Raw genomic sequence first — 23,765 nt, forward strand, 5'->3', positions numbered from 1 at the left:
TTTCAGGCAAAACATTTATGATGTCATAGTGTTGTTTTCATTGTTTATGTAGACTAAGTTATTTAATATTTTGAAACTTTTACAAAACTTAGAAAGCGGTGGATCCGATAAACTAACTAGAAATACTATTATATAAATATCTTAAATGTCTAAGACTAAATACCTGAGCACTATTTTCCTTACACTTCTATCTGCTTGACTTCTTTTTGATATAACAGAATCCTGGATTCGTTTTTTGCTTTTGTATTTTTAAAATTTGTCTATAGAGTGCCTATATACTTTTTTTTTGTGTTGTTGATATATTTATTTGTTTTATAGTGATTAAAATTATAAAACCATGTTGACTGCTGTGCCCCTTTTTTCAAAATTTACCTTTGATGTCTATTTGTGTTGCTCACCTATTGTCAATATAATGGAATTTTATGGAACTGTCATACAAATGAGAGGTATCAAAGTTTGATATAAAGTTTGAAATATGTCAGTTAATTTTCATTCATTTGGTGTGTTTGTGCTTCGATTTTGCCTTTTGATACATGACATTTCGTTTTGAATTTTCCTAAACGATCTTCATTTTTGCTATTTTACTTTTAAGTAGGTCTTATGTTGGTATGTGTATCTTTCTGTTTTGTTTTAGGTAAGGTTGAAGGTTTGTGCCTGTTTAAACCCGATGCATTTGCTTGCACTATCCTAATCCGGGACCTGTTATTCAGTGTTTTTCGTTTGCTGATGAGGTTCATAAGTGTTTCTCGGTTTTTATATGTATGTATATATATTAGACCGTTGGTTTTTCTGTTTGAATGGTTTTACACTGGTCATTTTGACGACTCTTTATAGCTTACTGTTCGTTGTGAGCCAAGGATCCTTGTTCAAGGCCGGACTTTGACCTGTAACTTTTACAAATTGTGACCTTGATGGAGAGTTATCTCATTGCCACATCTATGAAATAACAAAAGTATGTAGATATGATTTATTTTCGGACTGATGCACAATGGAAAACATTTTTCTGCTAAATAATATAAATACAAAGCTTATGTTAGATCTCAGTTGACATTAAATCATTTAAACGCTGAGAGGGGTGTCACTCTGCTAATACATATAAATTCCTCAAATGCAGATATTGCGTAATAAAAGTTCAAAAGGTTTGGTTCTTTTATTTCCCAAAAGTCTTTTCCGCTTGACTTCATTCGTATCGTGCTTTCAGTATTTCATGAAGTTATATTTATCTAACTTCGCCATTGCATATATTCATCCAAATGCATTTAACGGAGTAACACCCTAATATGACATTATATTACAAATGAAAGTACAAATATTTGAGTATGAAGAAGTAAATACAATCGATTTTCTTACCAGTCTTACATAATATATCTTTAAGTTACTCGAAATAAAGAAAGAAAGATGCAAAGCCAATACTTGAATAAATATTTAAAACTTTGCATATCATTGCAAAATTAAGAAAAGTTTTAAACATCAGTCTGGTTCAACCAATTGCTAAAAATGTAGTTTTTGAATCTTACCATGTTCCTACTACCAAACACAATAGTGAAACGGCTTTTGTAACCAGGAATTGAAATGACTGTTTTTCCCAGACGTCTTTATTTTTTTTTGTATATTAATTCACTGAAGATATTAATAAACACGAATGATTGTGTGTTATTTGACATTGGACATACATCAATTATTTTCACATTAGAGTTGTATATTGCTCTTGTTAAGGAAGAAAGAAATAAAAATTATGTTAAAAATTAATCAATAACAAGTTTTTAGACCCACATATACTTTTCTATGAGAATAATTCGTCTACTGGTATATCCAAACATGCATATATCACATTCATATTTCACCGGGCAGTCCGTGTCTAAAACCTCATAACTGTCGTAATTGTGCAAACAGTACATGGTTGCTCCGATCTTTGACACACAAGATGAGTATAAAACGTGACAATAGATTAACGTCACAGGCTTTATAGTTAATCACATGTATATTTAGCATGACAGTATTTTGATTATTTAGTGCAATCAGTAGATGAAGAACAATATAAAACATGTACGCACTGTTGGATATCATGTGCGAGTCATATGACGCAAATGAAAGTTATGTTAGAGCAATTTAAATTCAAATGCAATATTTACACTCAAGAGCGCATGTCAATTCAGTTGATTACTAAATTATACAAAGGTTTCCTTGTTGTTATTTCCGCTTCCACTGCTACTATCTTTACGATTTACAGATTTAGCCTCTTTTTCGATGCATGTACCGTTGTTCAGAAGTCTATCTTGAGACGGTTTTGGGGCTAAACACCGTGTCAGAAATATCTTTGAAAATGTTGTTCGGAATATTTTGCTCATACTGCAATATAAAACGAAGTTAAAGGCAGAGTTGATAGCTAGCAGAGAATCTGTTATTTCCCTAATCCCTTTCACTAAATTTGATTCATCAACGTATCCAAAGCCGAAGAACAGTGACATAAATGCATCCGGCATTATACAAACAGTAAAAAATATAATGATTGCTATAAGCATGAGCGTGATTCTATTTCTAGAAGAAAGTTTCTTGCCTTTCACTCTCTGCTTTCTTAATTCATTGATTATTCTTGCGTTTAAAAATATAAGAACAATCAACGGTATAATAGATCGTAAGGAGTTTTGTACCCATGTATATGGGTCCATAAAATCCGAATTATTTCCCAGGGAACTCGGAAGCACTGTATAACACGTGATATTTTTGTAGGTATCCACTTGATGAATTGCCTCGTATCGTAGAGCAGACGGTATAGTTAGAATTATCATTGTGAGAAACACGACTGTGCTCACTATTCTTGCCTTTGATATAGTACACATCTCTTTGGCTCTTGTTATGATGCATATTGATATATAACGTTCAACTGCCACAGACACTGTAAGCCAAGCCGTCACACATACTGACATATTGAATATGTAATGGGCATACGGATAAAAATTTGAAATTAGCCTCATGTCCTTGTCCAAATTTTGATCTTGCAGAACTACCATTATGAAGTAAAAGAAATCATTGATGAGTTTGATTGTATCCGAAACAGCTAAAGCTGAAAGGTAGACATTTGTTGACGTCGCCATATCTTTGTGACTTAAGACGATCAAGGTCAATGTGTTGCCAATGATACCAAGAATGCATACGATTGGATAAATAATGAGACCCGTGATAAACTGGGCCACATTATAAAACCCCGAATACTCATCTGTTGCATCGTCACATGGTCCAGGTCCATTTGTTATATTTAGTGCTATTATTTCAGGTGTTGAGTTGAAAATTACGACCAGGCTTGAAAGATTTTCAGCTATCCCATAGCTTCCCATTTTTTATTTGTTTTAAGAGGTCAGGTTATTTACACTGTCCAAATCTGCAAATAAAAAATACAAATATTTACGGATGTGGTCTACAGCAAAAGATAGCACAATGTCTTTTAAATATCTCAATATAAGCTCAATTGATTCATATCTTTCAAGTCAAGGGCCTTTTATTATGTTTAAAGCCGACGATACGGTATTGGTTTCTCATTGTTGAAGGCCGTATGGTTGCCTAAATACTTACATCAACTTAATTTGAACTTTGTTCGAACCATGGCAATTATACAACATCTCCTTATTTTAATTTTCATATAAATTGTATAAATAAGTACATATACATATATAAGGACGCCTCCGGGTGCGGGAATTTCTCGCTACATTGAAGACTTGTTGGTGAACCTCTGCTGTTGTTGTTTTTTATTTGGTCGGGTTGTTGTCTCTTTGACACATTCCCCATTTCCATTCTCAATTTCATACATATATGTATTTACAGTTATTGTATGCTTCTAAAATAGATTAGCATACTGCAATTATACTGAAGAGATGAGTAGATGATCATTTCTGTACACTAAAAATAAATACTTCGTGTATTGTATCAGAGATCCTTGTTTAATTCCTACAAGCAGGTAACACCTCCCAAAACGAAAGCTTATTTTTATAAGCTAGAGTTAGAGGAGGGGATAAGGTCTCTGCGCAATGCTAGGTGGTGGTGTCGTAGAAGTTAGAAAAAACAGTACAGGTTCCAGCCCCGGCGCCGGGGAGGAAGTTACGAATCAAATCTACTCTAACATCGTTAGGTTGATTTTCTAGGCACTTTATATATATATATATATATATATATATAATATATATATGATTTTAGGTAAATGTGAGTACAAAAATTTGAGTGTTCTATTCTGACTATTTGTTAATTATTCCTTCAAATACACAAATGATATATTGGTATTAAAAAACATTTTATTGCTGTAATACTAGGAGCTTAGCACAGACACTGTGAGTCGCCAATGAACGACTGAATGAATCAAGAATACATCGTAAATCGCGCTAACAACATCAAATTTCTAATTAAAGTATTTGTTGGAAATGAAAGCAGATAATAAAAATACGATCATATTTAATTATTGAATGCATTAATACATATCTCCTAGTATTACCAATTGATTTTAATTAATGTCTGACAATAGTCATTATTTGGATAATTTTGGCACCATTGGAACTAGTGATAGACAGACAATGACGAAGTATTATTTGTTTACTAAAAGTTAATGGTTCTAGTCAACAATCTTTTCTGTCAAGCATTATTCCATCTAATTGATTACTTGATCCTTCTTGATAAAACTTAGTTAATCTGATGATCAGTGGTTGTCGTCTGTTTATTTGGTTCATAAGTGTTTTTCGTTATTCGTCTTATAGATAAGACCGTTATTTTCACTGTTTAAATGGTTTTACATTGTTTTACACTAGTAATTTTGGGGCCCTTATAGCTTGCTGTTCGGTGTGAGCTAAAGCTCCGTGTTGAATGCCGTTCCTTGACATATAATGGTTTACTTTAATAGATTGTTACTTAGATGGAGAGTTGTCTCATTGGCACTCATACCACATCTATCTATATACATGCCCATCATCTTTAGAACATCAACATCTACGACATACCGTTAGTTGTGTTGGGTTGTCTTATTGACGTAGACTTCACGAATCATGTTTTTCATATCTATATCTATGATATGGAATATCCTTCATGTGGGAAGGGGCAGTATATGAATGCATCTTTATCGCTTCTTTGAAATTATTTAATTTTATTATTATTACTACATGTTCTAAATAAGATTTTAAAAGCATTTTCTTTGTCAGTTCTTGCTTATTGAAATGAGGGATTTTGACTTTTATCTCATATTCTGATTAAATGTAATACAAGAGAACATTACTTTCTCGTACCTAGCGCGTTTTTAACGGAACTTTGATATTTCAATCGTTTTCCAAACAAAACTAAGAAACCGGTATTTCTTTCCTTAGAATCATTTATGAGTATAATGGCTTAATCGTTACTGTTCCAAATAGATATACTAGCCAACCTTATTATAGGACACAACTCTTAAATAATATTTAGTTTCCGATATATAGTGATACTTGTTTGAATAAAGAACAATTAAAATGTTTCAATGAATCAGATTCAACTCATAATGCCATTATGATAATAAATGTACCACACGTAGGAGGTTAAAACAGAGGAATTGCTCGTAGTGCATTATTCATTGAGTACGAGTGGTGCTCGGTATGTTATTTCTTGGACAATGCACACAAACAAGAAACAATATGCTAGCAGTTTATGTTGTACAACAGTAAAAAATATCTGATTCAGTTTTTTATTAAAAAAAAACGAATAGTGTATTATCCAATCAGGAGCTGCACAATATCTTTATTCTGAGTATCATTTTATTGTTGGTCTAATCATTGAAGTATTAATTATACTTCCATGGTCTAATGTAAACAAAAGATATTGTTCTCTTGTAATCAGTAAGATACCACATAAGTATAGCAATGCTTTAAAAACCAATCTAATAAACACTTTAAATTACTAAAATAGAAAAGTGTTTGTTTGCTTTATAAAGGTTTCATTGATTACGCAGTTGATATTTGCTTAACGTCCAAGGGCAAATATTTCATGCATGTTTATAGGAAGAGAAAATATTGACAATGAATACAATATAGCTAGATCCTGGAAAAGAGACCGTCGATTTAACATCCCCATTCTGACCGGCTGAGTATTTATACATCCTTTAACAGTCAAAAGGACGCTCTACTTGGGCAAGGGTTGTACTTACGATTCGAGGCGGTTGAAGACCAACATGACCATACTTCTATTTCCCAGTTAAGCTTTTAGGTACAATAATGGTAGCAAAATACTTGAGTACTCAATGATGGTAACAAAGTACTTGAGGGTTCAAAGAAAGTAACAAAGTACTTGAAGATGCAATGATAGTAACGCAGTACTTGAAGATTCAATGATAGTAACGCAGTACTTGGGGATTCAATGATAGAAACAAAGTACTTTGGGATTCAATGATAGAAACAAAGTACTTGGGGATTCAATGTAGAAACAAATTACTTGGAGATTCAATGATAGTAACAAAGTACTTTGGGATTCAATGATAGTTTATTCAATGATAGTAACAAAGTACTTGGGGATTCAATGAAAGTAACACAGTACTTGGGGATTCAATGAAAGTAACAAAGTACTTGGGGATTCAATGATAGTAAAAAACGTACTTGGGGATTCAATGATAGTAACAAAGTACTTATGGACTCAATGATAGTAACAAAGTACGCATGGATTCAATTAAAGTAACAAAGTATGCCTTGATTCAATGATAGTAACAAAGTATTTATGGATGCAATGAAAGTAACACAGTACTTATTGATTCAATTATATTAACAAAGTACTTGGGGATTCAATGATATTAACAACGTAATTGAAGATTCAATGATAGTAGCAAAGGACTTGTGGGTTCAATAATAGTAACAAAGTACTTTGGAATTCAATGATAGAAACAAAGTACTTTGGGATTCAATGATAGAAACAAAGTACTTTGGGATTCAATGTAGAAACAAAGTACTTTGGGATTCAATGATAGTTGATTCAATGATAGTAACAAAGAACTTGGGGATTCAATGAAAGTAACACAGTACTTGGGGATTCAATGAAAGTAACAAAGTACTTGGGGATTCAATGATAGTAAAAAACGTACTTGGGGATTCAATGATAGTAACAAAGTACTTATGGACTCAATGATAGTAACAAAGTACGCATGGATTCAATTAAAGTAACAAAGTATGCCTGGATTCAATGATAGTAACAAAGTATTTATGGATGCAATGAAAGTAACACAGTACTTATTGATTCAATTATATTAACAAAGTACTTGGGGATTCAATGATATTAACAACGTAATTGAAGATTCAATGATAGTAGCAAAGGACTTGTGGGTTCAATAATAGTAACAAAGTACTTTGGAATTCAATGATAGAAACAAACTACTTTGGGATTCAATGAGAGAAACAAAGAACTTTGGGATTCAATGATAGAAACAAAGTACTTGTGGGTTCAATGATAGTAACAAATTTAAAGTACTTTAGGATTCAATAATAGTAACAAAGTACTTGTGGGTTCAATGATAGTAACAAATTTAAAGTACTTTGGGATTCAATGATAGTAACAAAGTACTTGTGGGTTCAATGATAGTAACAAATTTAAAGTACTTTGGGATTCTATGATAGAAACAAAGTACTTGGTAACAAAGTACTCCCCTGGGGATTCAATGATAGTCACAAAGTACTTGTGGATTCAATGATAGTAACAAAGTACTTGTGGATTCCATGATAGTAACAAAGTACTTAGGGATTCAATGATAGTCACAAGGTACTTGTGGATTCATTGATAGTAACAAAGTACTTGTGGGTTCAATGATAGTAACAAATTTAAAGTACTTTGGGATTCAATAATAGTAACAAAGTACTTGTGGGTTCAATGATAGTAACAAATTTAAAGTACTTTGGAATTCAATGATAGTCACAAAGTACTTGTGAATTCAATGATAGTAACAAAGTACTTGGGGATTCAATGATAGAAACAAAGTACTTGGGGATTCAATGATAGTCACAAGGTACTTGTGGATTCAATGATAGTAACAAAGTACTTGTGGATTCAATGATAGTAACAAAGTAAACCTTTATTGTAATTCATTACGTATTTTCTATGGTTTGAATCAGTATCACAGATTTCGTAGGGTAAAAAAAGACATGCAGGTCATGTTTCTGTAGTATTAAGAACATAATTATATGTTTTTGGAGAAAGGTTATAAATTAATATCAAAATAAACAGAATTGCCGATTGTTTTAGCGTCAGTCTATATCAGTAAAGATATAATAAACATAAGAACAGACTAAGAAACATGACTGAAACATGTTTATGATATATCTTATCAGCTTAATGCTTTTTTTTTTATTTTCAGTGAAGATAAAAATAGGAAATAATTTGTAATTTCGTACGGTCATTCAAATCGTTTACTCTCAGTTTGATATCTAATTTATTACTGTAACTTAACGATAGGAATGGTCAAGGGAAGTTAACCCCCGTATAACAAGATATTTTACATATGTTTATAATTGTATTATCTTCAAGCATTTTCTCTATCTTATGTTTAATGTCTTAATAATTCTCAGGTTATTGGGGAAGACAGCTTAATTACAAAACACATTCTTCACATGTATGTTTAAACTATTTTAGTTCCGTGCTTCTATCATAAGATTAAGTCATGAATAAAATTTAGAATGGAAATTGGGAATGTGTGAAAGAGACAACCACCTGACCTAAGAGCAGAATACAGCCGAAGTCAAACAATTAGGTCTTCAATACAGCGAGAAGAATGAAAGCAAACAATTAAAAAACATATAAAACTGTATGTTCTATTATGTGTTATAAAAAAATAACATAAACAGAAACTTTTCTTTTAGTTCTAAATTTCATAATACTCCTGCAGATGTCATTCCCATAACTGCTGTGAAGGGATGCAATGTTATGCGATGGTACACTTGACAAATTGTATAATATAAATATTTGAGTGCGATATCTTTATTAATAGTTAATAAACATATGTATAATATGTTATAAGTATATATAAATGATTAATGTTTAGTCGTATTGACATGGAGATTTTGAAATTACGTACGTTACTTTCTTTTAATTAAACATATTAAGCTAATGAAAACAGATGTGTACAAAAGTTGTTGAGTTTGAGGGAAATATTGAACTTTTATGATTATCTTAAAAGTGCATCAAAAATTTATTACATTACCTCAAAGATTTTTTCTCCACATAATATGTTCGACAATCATTTTTTTTTTTTTTTTTTTTGTGGCTTTCCGTAGACTTACATTAACTGATTAAATTGAGAATGGAAATGAGGAATGTGTCAAAGAGACAACAACCCGCCCACAGAGCAGATAACAGCAGAAGCACAGGCACTTGTCGCAGAATTTTTTTCCTATATTAAGGTATATCGGGGGACAAATTCTGAGACAAGTGCCTGTGATCCGAAGACCACCAATAGGTCTTCAATGCACCTTGAGGCGTGCTTAAGCTGGCCCCTAAACAAAAATGTATACTAGTTCATAACCCGAATAATTCAGTCGTTATATTCCGCTGATCTACGAAGGCTACATTACCTCGTGTGGGAGAAGATCGGACACGGAAAGGGCTTGAATTATTCGAGTTAACTAGTTCAGTGATAATGGACGTCATACTAAACTCAGAAATATATACAAGACTAACAAAGGCCAGAGGCTCCGGATTTGGGACAGGCGCAAAAAAATGCGGCGGGGGGTAAAATATGAGACTTGTATGTATTGCTTGACGTTTAACATCCAGTCGCCAATATTACACAGTTATCATGATGAGAACATGTTCAGTCGAATATTTGACGACCTGGCTATTCTCTATAATTTTCTTTGTGAAGTTATCATTTTAGCATCCAGTATATAGACGGGCGGTTTTATTGTCATTTTGAGAGGAGAGCATTCCGAATTTCGTGATTTTTTTAAATTTTCTCTTCTTGAGAAAATCAACAATGAAAATTAGTACATGAAATATACTTAATCGATAATATCGGTATTTCAGACAATAAAAACTAAGAGTAGTTACAGATCTGCAGAAGCATAAATCAGCCATTGGTGGACTTCGGTTGTGTTGTTTACTCTTTAGTTGTTGTCCCGATTACACATTAACCATTTGCATTCTCTCTTTTATTCCTTCACTTTGGATTTGAAAGAGGATCTACATACCATTCCAGAACTCATAATACCCCCTTCTGATTTTAATACTGTTGTTTGTCTGTTGATCATTTTCATGACATTGTCAGTTTATTTTCTACTAAATATCACTTTCGGTTTCTTCCTCCATTCTTTTGCTGCTGTATTTCCATGTTGTTCTAATCAATCAAAGTAATTAACAGTGCAACAAGTTTTACTCTTGCACATTATCCAAAGTAAATTATTAAAGTATTGACATTATTTCGTTATTGAAACACTAAAGTAATTTATTAGTAAAAGAATTGATATTTACCCCAAAGAACTTTAAGGAGAACTGATTTAACTTTACCATAATTATAATTCTTATCAACAAGTATGTAAGCAAAATGAAAGTTTTCGAAAATACTTTTAAACTTAATTGTTTTCTTGGTACATAGAAGCAAATGCAGCAATATTTCATAATCGCAATGTACAAAGGTCTCACAACTACTTATTTTGAAATGCACCTTATCAGAAAAAAAAATTTTGTTGCTTCCGCAGGTGGAAGTTTTAGCAGATAAAATATAACTTGTGAGGATAAAAGTTACGGAACATATTTCTTTCGATAATGGTATTATCTCGTTGTAATATCTAGGTTTTTCAATTTACTATATACTTTAAAACATGTTTTATGCTTTCTGTATTTGACCGATGTATATAATTTACTAAAGACTAAACTGCTCTCTACCGTCTTTACACTTTATATCTTAGTCTCTAAGATATAAGCTTGCAGCTGAAAAAGTAATTTTCTAAACATTCTCTCTTAAATTATACAAATCATTAATATCATTGTCCAATTAAAATAATGCCACAAAGGAAAAAGAAGGTATAACTTTCCAAACAAGTCTGTTATTTATTAAGGAATGTACTTGAGAAAGAGGAGAATGTTTTGTAATTACCCAGATTAAACTCGTAATGAAGCTTTAGTTTCCCTAAGCGTTAATCTCTCAAAGGAACATTTGAAGCATTGCACAAAGCATGCAAGATCTTACATAAACGTTAATTGCATATTTACATGGGCGAGATTTATCATTCTTTAATGTGCTTCTTAACAAGTATTGGCGTCAAGCTGCAAGACAGAAAAATTAATTTTGCGAAACAAAAATACATAAGTTAAATACAATATATTTTATATCAATTACAATTTTATGACGATTTAGATTAGTGTCAGACCATGCAGACAGTTATAAAGTTTTATGTCAATTGTTTTTGAAGAAAAAAATAACTAAATACAGTATGTGATAACTTATGTGATGGCCGTTATCTTGTTGATGCTGATTAAGTATACTAACGTTCATGGTTTGAACTTATAAATTCTCTGTTATATCATTCCACATTTTGAGGCCTTTTATACATAGTTTATTGGTACATAGAAGCAAATATTTTACGACGCGAGTAAAAAGTTTCTTAATAAGATATATCAGATGCAATAATTGAACTCCAACAGTAAACAAAAGACTATCGATCCAAATAAAAAAAAGATTTTAAGGACAATTCTTAAACTTGATAACTTTATGAATAATATTACTCAAAATAAATGGGTGCGAAATACCACTTTCATATTCCTTCAGGTTGAGTTTCTCTTTGAAGATAAATTTATGTGACTCAAATGTGATAAAATTTAAATTCAGTAAGTTTTGATCAATTTATGATAACTACATCCCAGTTGTAAAAAAATCAGAAATGAAAATATTATATTTTGATAAATCCAGTTGTCATTGAAAGTATGCTAATATTGAATAAGAAGGAGCCAACGATAGAGTCGTGTCCCGAGTCGACAAGCAGGGAAAGGCGTTTTCCTGGGCGTCTGTGGGACTCACGACCAGCAGGGGAAAAACATATTTAAATAAATGATGACTTTTACAAAGAACATGTACAGGTAAAATACGGTTTTATCTAAAGGTTATAATCAAGTTAAACATAACGTTCAACTCACTTTTTTTTTCTTAAAATGTCCTTTACCAAGTCAGGAATATGGCAGTTGTTAACAAATAGTCCGTGTTTATGTATGTTCGCGTTTGTTTTTGTAGCAGTTCAATGTTTCTGTTTTTCCGTTGTTTTCCAGTTATAGTTGTTGTGTTTCCTCGGTTTTTTGTTTGTGACCAGACTTTGTTTTAAAATTGAGAATGGAAATGGGGAATGTGCCAAAGAGACAACAACCCGACCATAGAGCAGACAACAGCAGAAGGTCACCAACAGGTCTTCAATGCAACGAGAAATTCTCGCACCCGGAGGCGTCCTTCAGCCTTATCGATTTATGAATATTTCACAACGGTATACTACTGATGTCGTTATCTAACATAAAATTTTAGGAGTTTGCTGCTTCCGAATAAAGATGGAAATACCATGAGATTTAGAAATGTCAACAGAATCTCGTGAGTGTACATAGTATAACACATTCATTATTTGAAACGTGTATTGAACAAATGAAAAGTATTGTATACTTAGGAATAATAATGAACTTGTGTGATGCTTAATTAAACGAATATGAAAATCAAAACCATGTATATCTACTTTGACAAGTTTGATGTTAATGTGCTTTATAAATATAATTTTGCTGAAAGTATTACAGAAATACATTATAATGTTTCAGAATTGAACCTTTGTATTCCCCTCTTAGTTATCGTTAATTAAGTTGATAATTAGCAAAATGGGGTTCTAGGTATTCACAATCAGAAATATATTCCAATAAGAAATATGATCAAAGAGAACTGAGAAAAGTGATTTGTTTACTATTGACACGAACATCTCATTAAACTAAACAACTTCTTAAATTTGCCAATATTTTAATTGAAATTCCATGAATCCGTTGTCTGTATTCTATCTACCCACTATATAATATGTTCTTAACACTTTCAGCTCTTGACGGGAACATAAAAAGTGTCTATCCATAAGCCATTATTTGAAAAGGTTTACAATTAGAAATGCATCCATCATATTCTGCTTGGTTATTTTCTAGACTATTTCATTATTAACTTCTTGAAATTCAATTTCATCTTTAAAATTGAAAAAGCACACACTTCCTGTTAAAATTATGACATCAGCTTCATAATTACTTCAATAAATTTGATCCAAGTTCCCAAGTACTGATATTAGCTTTCATGTTCTAATATTTGATTCATGTTAAGCCAAGGAATTTTTATCATGTATAATATAACCTCTATTGTCAAGCTATTCTCGAATGGTGTTGTCTTACTTTTTTCATTTTAATGTTTTTTTTCCTCAGATACCTGGTTTCAGATGCAGCGTGTATCATGTTTTCTCTTTTACGTTTTTTTTCTATTGGACTTGGTAAATACATGTATAGATAAAACAATAAGATGTGGTATGATTGGCAATGAGATAACTCTTTACAAGAGACCAAATTAAAACAGAAATTAACAACTATAGGTCACCGTACGGCCTTCAACAATGAACAATATCGGTTACTTCGTTGAAAGTTTCTTTGACGACTTTCCCGATAACTCTGGTATCAAATATCCGATTTTTACCCGTCATTATGTTAATCAGTCAAATAAATTTGCTGGAATTAATGTCGACTTTAGTGTAAGCATATTTATTTTTCTATTACTGTGTTGTATCTTAAGTTACATATGTTATACCGGTACCCTTTGTGCTCATGGTTGACCATGATAAAGACGATCATATATTTTTGTCATTTGTATTCCTTTATTTTGAGGATTAGTTATAAATCTGAAATACTTAAATATTCTTACAAATATGGAACTTATACCACTATGTGAAAACAAACTTAATATCACAGATACCAGGCTTAAAGTTGTTAACGCCAGACGGGCGAATCATCAGTGACGCTCGAATAAAAAAAAAGTTTAAAAGGCCAAATAAAATACAACATTGAATATCATTCAGGACCCAAATTTCAACGAGCTTTGCCAGTCACACTGTCACGTTTTATTCCGTTTTAAAATGCTAAGTTTCAACTACGTTTTGAATAAAAATGTCCCGGTATTTTGAAAACTAGGTTTTACTAGGTTTGTGCTACGTATAAGTACATGTAGAGCCACGTTTCCACCACGCATTGATACGTTTCGATACGTAATAAGCACGTTTTGTTACGTTCAACTAGTCTTTGATACGTATTTACTAGGTTTCTACTTCGTTTCAGTTTTCGATACGTTTGTTGTTGAATTATTTAAAACATACGGGGCATGTCCCGTTTGGAACAAGGGATCACTACGTTTCGATACGCTTCGTTACGTTTATTGCCGTTTCGCTACGCTTTCAAAACGTAGCTCTTGAAACGTGACAGTGTGACTGGGGCTTATGGGGTAAATCCTTCGTATTTTATAAAACGAAAAATCAAAATTGTGTAACAATTTATAAATAATTATGACCATACTATATCAGAGATAATTCATGTCAACGCTAAGATCGACAGCTTATTTTTTTTCTATCTTGTGCAGTTGATCATTGTTTTCGGCCTTTTTAATTCTATGTCTTTTTTATATTATACCATTACATATGCTTTTTACACTGCTCCTCCGATGTTTTTTGCTTATATTTGTTTATATTTGATATAATCTGCTTTTTGATTTTGTTCTCATTAAGATTTTTTATGTTCTTTGGCAATAGAAAATACAATACATTTGTTGAATTCAGTTAAGAAATTAATAACTTACGGTTCTGATAAGTAAAGCATACTTTTTCATGTATTCGTGTTTCGTGTGACGGTTTATATACTCATTTTATTCTGTCACGCATGTCATGTCAGTGTAAAATATCCGTCAGGTTAACAAATATGTATATCACATGCTATCTTAATTTGAAAAACGAGAACGTGCTATTCAGTATCCATAAATAAATTGACAATTATTTGGAAGAGACAAACTGTATATGCATACCATATTTGTTCACGTTTCGGTCATTTAAAGCGATTTGCATAATTTTCCAATTTTCGATATTCCATGTTTTTGTTGAAAAAAACAACTTTATTTTTAATATCTTTCCCATAATTTAAAGCAAATAATGACTATTTTTTTGTAGATGAAATTATTGTTAATAAAGCAGCACTGCAAGCATTTAATGGGTTAGTTTTTCACAACTAATTGTCGTTATATGTACATTTCTTCGACAAATCAGCACTATCAATTCATTCTCACGATCACTAGAGTTTTAATTGGAATATGCCACATAACAACCTAATAGTTACGACAATGCCATTTTTACTTAACAAACCAAGTTGACAGCTTCTTTGAATGTATGTCTGTCAAAATGTTTATATTGAAGAAGCAATATTGTATAGTCTATTGTTGGAGGATTTGTGGCAGAATAATGATGGTTCAAAGTGTGAAAAGATTTTTATCTAATTTCTCCTAATTTATTTCACGATAAAAAGCAATCCAAATTTAAAACATGTTAGCTTCCTATGTGTCCTCTATGGTTCTGGTAAAATTATATCATTTTACTGAAGATTTAATGGCATAATTAAAACTAATGAGGATGTATGAAAATAACGTATGATGAATTTCGTGCGTCCGAATAATTAGATTGCTCAAATTTGCAAATTAAATAGGTTTTGACTAAGTTTTAAAAAATTCTACAACAAATAAGGGAGTATATATATTCAAAACGAAAATAAAGTCCTTACGATAAAAATCAAAAACTTACTAGTATGAATTTTCTAAACGATATGTACAACGTTGTTTAAGCATACAATGTAATAGTTCCGACTATTTCAGATGCTCAAATTTGACTTTTGTCCTTATCTCTATAAAAGTTCATTCTGAACACACATGAAATATTTGCCACTGAACGTTAAGCAATCATTTTCAATCAATCTGACTTAAAAGTAACTCGGCAGATATAACAAAAAGAAGGGAAAGCAACTATGAATATTTAGTAACGATTGAAAATTAATATAATGGTTGCCGTTTTCATCTGACGTTTTGAACCAGTACTTAAGTCTAGTGTGATAAATTCCACTATAGTTTTAATTTTGTATAGATGACAGTTGCTTCTATAATAATTTATTTTAGATTTAATTGTCAGTTAATTGGTATTTGCTTCCTTCTCCAAGAAGCACGCGGCGTTAACGCGAGAAATAGCAAGATTTAAAATTATGCGACCCAGCTTTTCGGTCTAGTACAAAACAGCGTCTATAATCATACCCCATTATCACGTTTTCGTCCTACATATGCATTTAATTTGCCACTGGGTGTTAAAGAGACAACCATCCATCTATCAAACAATGAAACAACGTTTGAAATTATATAATCATCCCCCAAAAAAGAAGTATTATATAATACTTGCATAGTCAAAGTACTTCAAAATTCTGTGGATCATGGTTGTTTCGGATTTTTTTCTGGATGATGAATAGGCATTTTTATTTTCGTAAATATCTGATCAAATAGTTTTATTTTAACAGTAATGAATTATAAACATTGCGTTGAATTGATGAATAACGTCAATTTATGTTCAAGGTTCCTGTTACAGTAATTTGAATATAGAATCATAACGACATTGGAATAATGATGAAGGGTCTAGCTGGGGATTAGAGAATAATGATCTAAAAGTGCAGAAAAAGGGCAAAATTAATACAGAATGGAGAACAAAATCAGACAAAGCGTAAAAATTGAGAAAAAATGGGGTGTTTAAATATAATTTTTTTTCGGAGAATAATGGCCAAAATAGATAAAAAGAGGAAAATGGTTAAAATTTTATGGGAAACCGAATCGAAAGCTCTCTATGCATACCCTTCTGATGTTGATGGAGGTCAACGTGTTAATTAAAGTTTAATATTACGAGAGATGGTATTTCTAGAGATTTCCCACATAATGGTTGTGGCAAAAATTCACAATACAATTTTTATGATCTATCATGTTTATTTTTTTAGTAACAATTAAATTTTCTAAAAATAGTCTAAATAATGATTAGTTATCATTTTGTAATAAATAATCATCAAACTGAGTGCAATATCCATTAGCGCACGTATTAAATGATTTGGTTCCTAAAAAATATCATAAAAATCCTGTTTAAAGATCTTTCAACTAATTCCAATTATTTGCGAGAACGGTCATGGACATTTTTGTGTTTTATTTTGCTATACATGCTGTTTTGTTGCTGTCTTATCGGTATTTACTCAACATATTTTTTTTTATAATGTTTTAAAATATTTCCGAGACTCTATATTAGGTATCCATTAAAAATTGAAACATAAAAACAATAAAGCCGTTTCATTCAGTACTCGATTGTAACTTGGAAACGAAGAGTTAGCTTTTGCCAATTTGGATGAAACTGCTTTATTTATACAATGATATGTAATGTGAGTTATTGCTCAATAATCATAACCCGCATATGTCAAGGAGGTATGATTTGTAGTTGCCCAGAAAAATGTAGCGAAGTATTCATATAAATGCGGACGACATTTTAATGAAATAACTCTTGGTTACATCCACGTCATTGCGACTCTCGTGGAAAGTTGTTTATTGTAGTTGAATAGAGAGAGACAAAAAGCAACTTAAATATCTCCCTGTTAACTTACTGAAATACTGGGGTAAAAAAGTACACCTCTCCTTTTATATACCATTATGGCATGGCATACTAAGGAGTATCGTATATGTTTTTCATTGATACAGTAGCTTGAAAAAAATAATCTAAGACACCAGGTTTAAAATTTGGTACGTCAGACGCATACTTCGTCTACAAGAGACTCATCCCCGGCGCTCGAATCAAAGCAGTTGGAAAGCAAAATCAAATAAGAAGTTGAAGAGCATTAAAGGCCAAACATTCCGAAATAAAATGACAAAAGAAGGAAGTGCTCATCGACGATTTAAAGGATTCCATTGATAACTTTCGATGACTGCTTCAGCTACATAGTCAATTTGTAAATTTTGTAAATAACCAACTATTATTCTTGTATTGTTGCGAATAATATTATGCCTTTTTGCTTACCTTGCAAAGAGCACTGCTATTTACAGATTACAAACACGTACTATAAAATTATGTTTACAGGAAAACTCTAGTAATTGGAGCGGTATAAACGGATGTAGTGCATAAAACAACATCGCTTCATGTGAAGTTTGATGAAGTAAAGTTATTATTAGGAATTCCACTATGAATGAACACATCATATCTTTAAACGAGAATGTGTCCATAGTACGCGTATGCACCACTCGCACTAATATTTTCAGTGTTCAGTGGACAGTGACATTGGAGTCAAAACTCTAATTTGGCATTAAAATTAGAAAGAACATATCTTAAGGAACACATGTACTACGTTTCAAGTTGAGTGGACTTCAACTACATCAATCACTGCCTTAACCAAATTTTTTATCATGGAGCGGAACAGACAGACAAACGAACGAACGGACGCGCAGACATAATGCCTCTAAGTGGGGCATAAAAATAAAGGTTGCTTAAATGCGTCCAATGTTCTACTACATCCACATAGGAGCAGAAATGACGTTCAACGTATGGGCTTTTGAGCTTAATCTTGATAAGGAGGATATGGAAAATTGGAAGACAGGATATGGAGAGAATATAAATGTATAATAGACAATACATGAAATGCAAAGAAATAAAATTAACGGTATTGGGTATACCACAGAACCTGAGCTTGTTCAACTGCTCTTCCAAAATGAAGAAGCTTGAAGATATCCAAGAGATAATCATAATGTTATCAAGTCAAAGCAGCACAGTTTCAATCGTAGTTACAAGTAAATCATATGCTCTATCAAAATGATAAACTGATATAGTGCTGTTATCTAAATAAGTGTTGCTATTAAAACAAATAACAATGTCTGTCAGATAACGTAATAGCGCATAAACCATCAAACAGTGGCGATCCGGAAATATACTTGAAAATTACTTACAACATCTTTTAGGTTAGTGTAGAGGACAAAAACTGCATTGTTGTCCTAGTTTTTATATCAATATTAGGGTTAATGTTAGTTATACGAAAGTAACTGAATGCTTGATACATAATTCGCTTATTTTGAATAAAAAATATAATTATATTTAAAATATCAAAATAAAATCTGACAATATAGAACAGACAAATGTTTACATGTACATGGTATATTATTAGGGTTTTACTGCACTAAGTCAAGCCATTTCATTTTTACCTGTCTTATGGCATAAATAAGCACGTCAAAGAGTTTTATGAGTTCTTCAATATATTGACACCATTTCCAATATATCAAACAAGCATAGCGCCACGTGGTATTGTTTTAAATTGAAATATTAAATTTATCTTTGACGATTTTTTCATTTAGTCTAAAACTTCTTTATATATTTTTGTTTTTCAATTTATAAAATAGAAAAACATGTAACACACGCGTATCTGAAGCATTAGTACGAATTTAACATCTGTCATCATCAAAACGGAATCTTAAACATGTTTTTTTATTATTATTTGTCATAATTATTTAATTTTTCTAACAGTTATTGTATAAAAACAGGTGTTGTTACTTTAAGCTTTAGAATTAATGCATAAGATAATTATTTCAAAGCAAAATATGCTACATGCTACACGTGCTTAGTTAAATAGAATCATATTTTTTTTTCAAAATATATTGTAAAATGTTCCTATCTCAAAGTTATACTTAATTGTAAAACTTCACTTTTAACTGAAAATAAAATTGAAAAAAATTAAATGCTAAATGTAAGATGTTTAACTAGTTCTAGTCTAATAAAGATATTGACTTACTTTAACTAAAGTCATCTCTCATCATACAGTAATTAATTAATCTGCAGTTAACAAGACAAACACATGTTACAGTAGCTAGTGAATGTTTCAGAATGGATCCGCATAAATATACAGGTGAGAAACCGAACCCGTTTTCTCACAGCATGATTAGAGATACACAATTTATCACCAATGATAATAAAAACAAATCAAATGTAATTCAGCACCGCAAAAAAAAGGCGCTTTCGATGTAATTACTCGAGTGATAATTCGTTCTATAGGTAGATGATATTACAGGATAAATTATTTGCTTCATGTTGTAGAAATTAAAAGCGATAATCATAATATTGTTTTCATTTTCATGACAGTTATACTTATATGACATGGTTAGAAGGTGTTAACTATTGTGGTTATTATACACTTGTGCGTCAAATACTCTGTAATAATATAGCATGTTTATCTCTAGTCCGTTCAATATGTGGTGTGTCGTATCATTGTATGAGCCTTTTTCGGTCGTTGGTCAATTCATATTAACATTTTAGTGCCAAACTCTATTTCATATTCGCAAAATATTAAAAAGGTAGAGTCAATTTCCCATGAATTTATTTCAAATTTTTTTTTATTTTAAGTTCTAAAATTATGTCGACATATCTCTGGAAAACATAAAAAATGTAGTTGCTTAAAGATTTTAAAAATGCCGTTTTGTTTTAAAAAAAAAAAACTAAACTCTTACAATAAAAAAACTACTAGAAGTTCAGTTCTGTTTTTTCTATCACATCAGATATAAAACACATCCATTCTTTTTGGTTTAAGGTGTCCTTTGATATAACTTTGATTTTACATAACAACATGTAAAAATTGCAACACGTCGACGTATCAATATTTTGATTTATGGACACGTCTAAAACTGTTAAAGTATTGTAAAATTTTAAATGTTCATTATCTAGACTCTTTATAATAAAAATATCTGCATTTTTTTTTAAAAAGAATTGAATTAACTAAAGGGGAATTCGGTCTTGTTGCTTTTTTGCAATTTTTTTACTAAGGCGCTGTCAGGTTATTTTCGACTTATGAATTCGAATGTTCCTTTGGTATTTTTCGACTCTCTTTTACATCAACTGAAAATCGATCAGAGACTGCTTCATTTCCATATTTAAAATTTTACATTCGGTTTTCCGATTGTGTCCTTAATTTCAGATTTTGACATTCTTCCACGACTTTCTATTGGTTAAAACCAATATATGTTCGCATTTTGTTTTAAATATTTCCTTCCTTCTTTTTGATGAACTTCTATCTTTTTGTTTTACAACTGATGGAAGTAACCTCTCTACCGAAATAAAACGTGGCATACATACTTGACACTTTCAAAAATCGAAACATGAATCTCGGTTAAGCGTTAATCCATTGGATTGAATTTCTTCATTGTTAACTTTTATAACGGACTTTCTCAAAGAAACTATATGAACAGTCACACTTTGTTCTTTGAGAGGCTTTATATTGTCACACAGTCTAATATACAAGTAAATTACGTCCATTCGATCTTTTATAAAACGCCTGTGTAGTAATATTTTCTTACAATTTCATATGTGTATTTTCTTTTTTTCTCTTCTAACTATTATTAACCGTAGCACGCCATTTTAATTCTTACGACAGAAAAGCATGACGATCCTCCAAAAGAAGTTCTACTCATTTTTTTGTTTATAAATCAAAATTGTGGATTTATTTCATTTTCACTTTGTTATTATATAATGTATATAATTCATCATCTGATCATAGTTCAGTAATTGAAGATTTACCCCTTTTTAATCTGTAGAATTGAACATATTAATTATTGTATTTTAAGACATGTCTAGAGGGTGTATATCATTAGTTTTAATGCGTAGAAACATAAGATAGGATAGACAGCACATAATATTTAAACAAGTGGAGATAAACGTCATAAATTAAAAGCTTTCAAAGAATGATTTTTTTTTTCATTTCAACAGCAAACAAATATTATTTTTTGTGTATGGTGTATTTGCAGATGATCGCTGGTTTGTTTCGATAAGGAATATCTCAACTACAGACTTTTTGGACAGTGCAATCGCTTTTACATAAACTGTTTATAGCTTACTAAACGATATGTTTAGCTTATTATGATATTATAACTACAAAACATCTACAGTGGCCATCATGCATTGATCGATTGATCGATTGTATTAAGGTGAGGCTCTCAATTGACTGTTCACACTATTCGTTAATACAGTTGTCACATGCATATATCACTGATTAATGTCAACCTTTCCAGAGCAACTGGCATCTCTTTTCGATTTATTTAGGCTATTTGTGCTGTCAGAACATTATTTTTAAGTATTGGGTGCCTATATATGCATAGGTTGAACTTTTTTTGTTTTGTCCTTGTGTGTCAACCGTAACTATATTTTTAGCAAGACAATGAAGATTTCTGAAAAAATATAGTTCAACCTTAGCTTGTCACATGTTTATGCATTATTGAAAGGAAATTAGGAAACAATTACACAGCAACACAATGGCAAAATAACCAAAAGCATCTAGAAAGTTACTTTAATAATCAAAGTTACTTTTATAATCATCTAGGGGCAACACACAGGCTTCAGCAATCATACAGGCTCGTAATACCCCAAGCATGAGCCGTCTTTTCGCTATATATAGTATTATAGGATTATTGCATGAATATTGGGGAATATTGTACCGAGTAGAATCTACGAGGGACAATATTCCCAAATATTCATGCAATAACCCTTTTATTGTATAGTTTATTTAATATAATATTTGAAAGTAAAAATTGGTTTAAACTAAGAATTTGTCGTTGATGACATCATGAATTTTGAAGATTTATTGCACTAGTGCAATATTGGAATTTATTGCACGCTAACATTTGGTTACTTTCTGTGTTTGTGTGTACTAGTCTCGTATTCCTCCTATGCATTTTAATCGCATTTAGAAACCTCTTTGTTCATTAAATATAATAATTAAAAATATTTCTAGACATTTCTAGTTTGTGTTTTTTAAATGTTTATTAAATGAAAGTAAGAAAAACTCTAGATCCAAGACAAGACCGTTAGACAGCCAGATTCAAATATAAATTAGAAGACCCTATGCTAACAATAAATGTCGTCTAAACTAAGTTAAATAAGTCCTTCCCTAAAAGTGGTTTTTAAAATTGACTATATATTTGCATAATTGTTTATACAAATAATGTTTCTGCGTAGTATTATTACACGTTGACCGTTAATATGGCTTTATATTACCTTTGTTTAATGACGTAGTCAGTTCCTATTAAATCTAAATTAGCTTCGGTCATGATGATGACATCACAATAATTTTACGTACAAGATCAGAATACAAGGCTTTATATTACCTGTGTTTAATGACGTAGTCAGTTCCTATTAAATCTTAATTAGCGTCGGTCATAATGATGACATCACAATAATTATACGTACACGATCAGGAGTAATATAATGCTGGATGCATTGGAATATTGTAATTTTCCAATACAAATGCAAAACGAAATTTCACATGTGAAATATATTCTATTGCTCATTTGCATATCATTCTTAGGTAAGACTTAGTACTAGGTATGATATGCAAATGTACGAGATATAAGCTGGTATGAAATTTTTGTTCAAGTGTCCAATGGGAATTAAATAAAAGAACAGGTTTGCTTTCAATTGTTTACTTCACTAATTGTGAACATTTGATATGGAAAAAACAAGCAACATCAAAGTAAATAAATTTACATATGTTAAATCATTTAATCCGCAATCATTGATTATTACTTCCTGTTTCATCATCAATATATCTTATATAAGATAATAGATAATTGGGGGTGTAGATGGGGTTTACAGAAAGGAGCAAAAAAAGTAAAGAAAAACGGACCAAAAACCGGGACAATATAGAATAGAGAACGGGTGCTAATATGTAAAGAACAC

At 31.2% G+C, this 23,765-nt stretch overlaps 1 protein-coding gene across 3 annotated transcripts in view; it reads right to left on the reverse strand.

Annotated features, from left to right (window-relative positions):
- Nucleotides 1-952: 952 nt before the first annotated feature.
- Nucleotides 953-23,765, reverse strand: part of LOC143062999 (FMRFamide receptor-like) — a 125,983-nt gene continuing 103,170 nt past the window's right edge. For 2 of the 3 annotated variants that reach the window (XM_076234877.1, XM_076234878.1), the window contains one exon: nucleotides 953-3,379. In XM_076234877.1, coding sequence (XP_076090992.1) covers nucleotides 2,169-3,335 — 1,167 coding nt within the window. In that variant the 5' untranslated portion in view covers nucleotides 3,336-3,379 and the 3' untranslated portion in view covers nucleotides 953-2,168. Of the gene's footprint in view, nucleotides 3,380-19,836; nucleotides 19,969-23,765 lie in introns of those variants that run through there. The other variant, XM_076234876.1, reaches the window with a different exon arrangement.

This window comes from Mytilus galloprovincialis, chromosome 2, assembly GCF_965363235.1.
Source record: "Mytilus galloprovincialis chromosome 2, xbMytGall1.hap1.1, whole genome shotgun sequence".
NCBI lineage: Eukaryota > Metazoa > Mollusca > Bivalvia > Mytilida > Mytilidae > Mytilus > Mytilus galloprovincialis.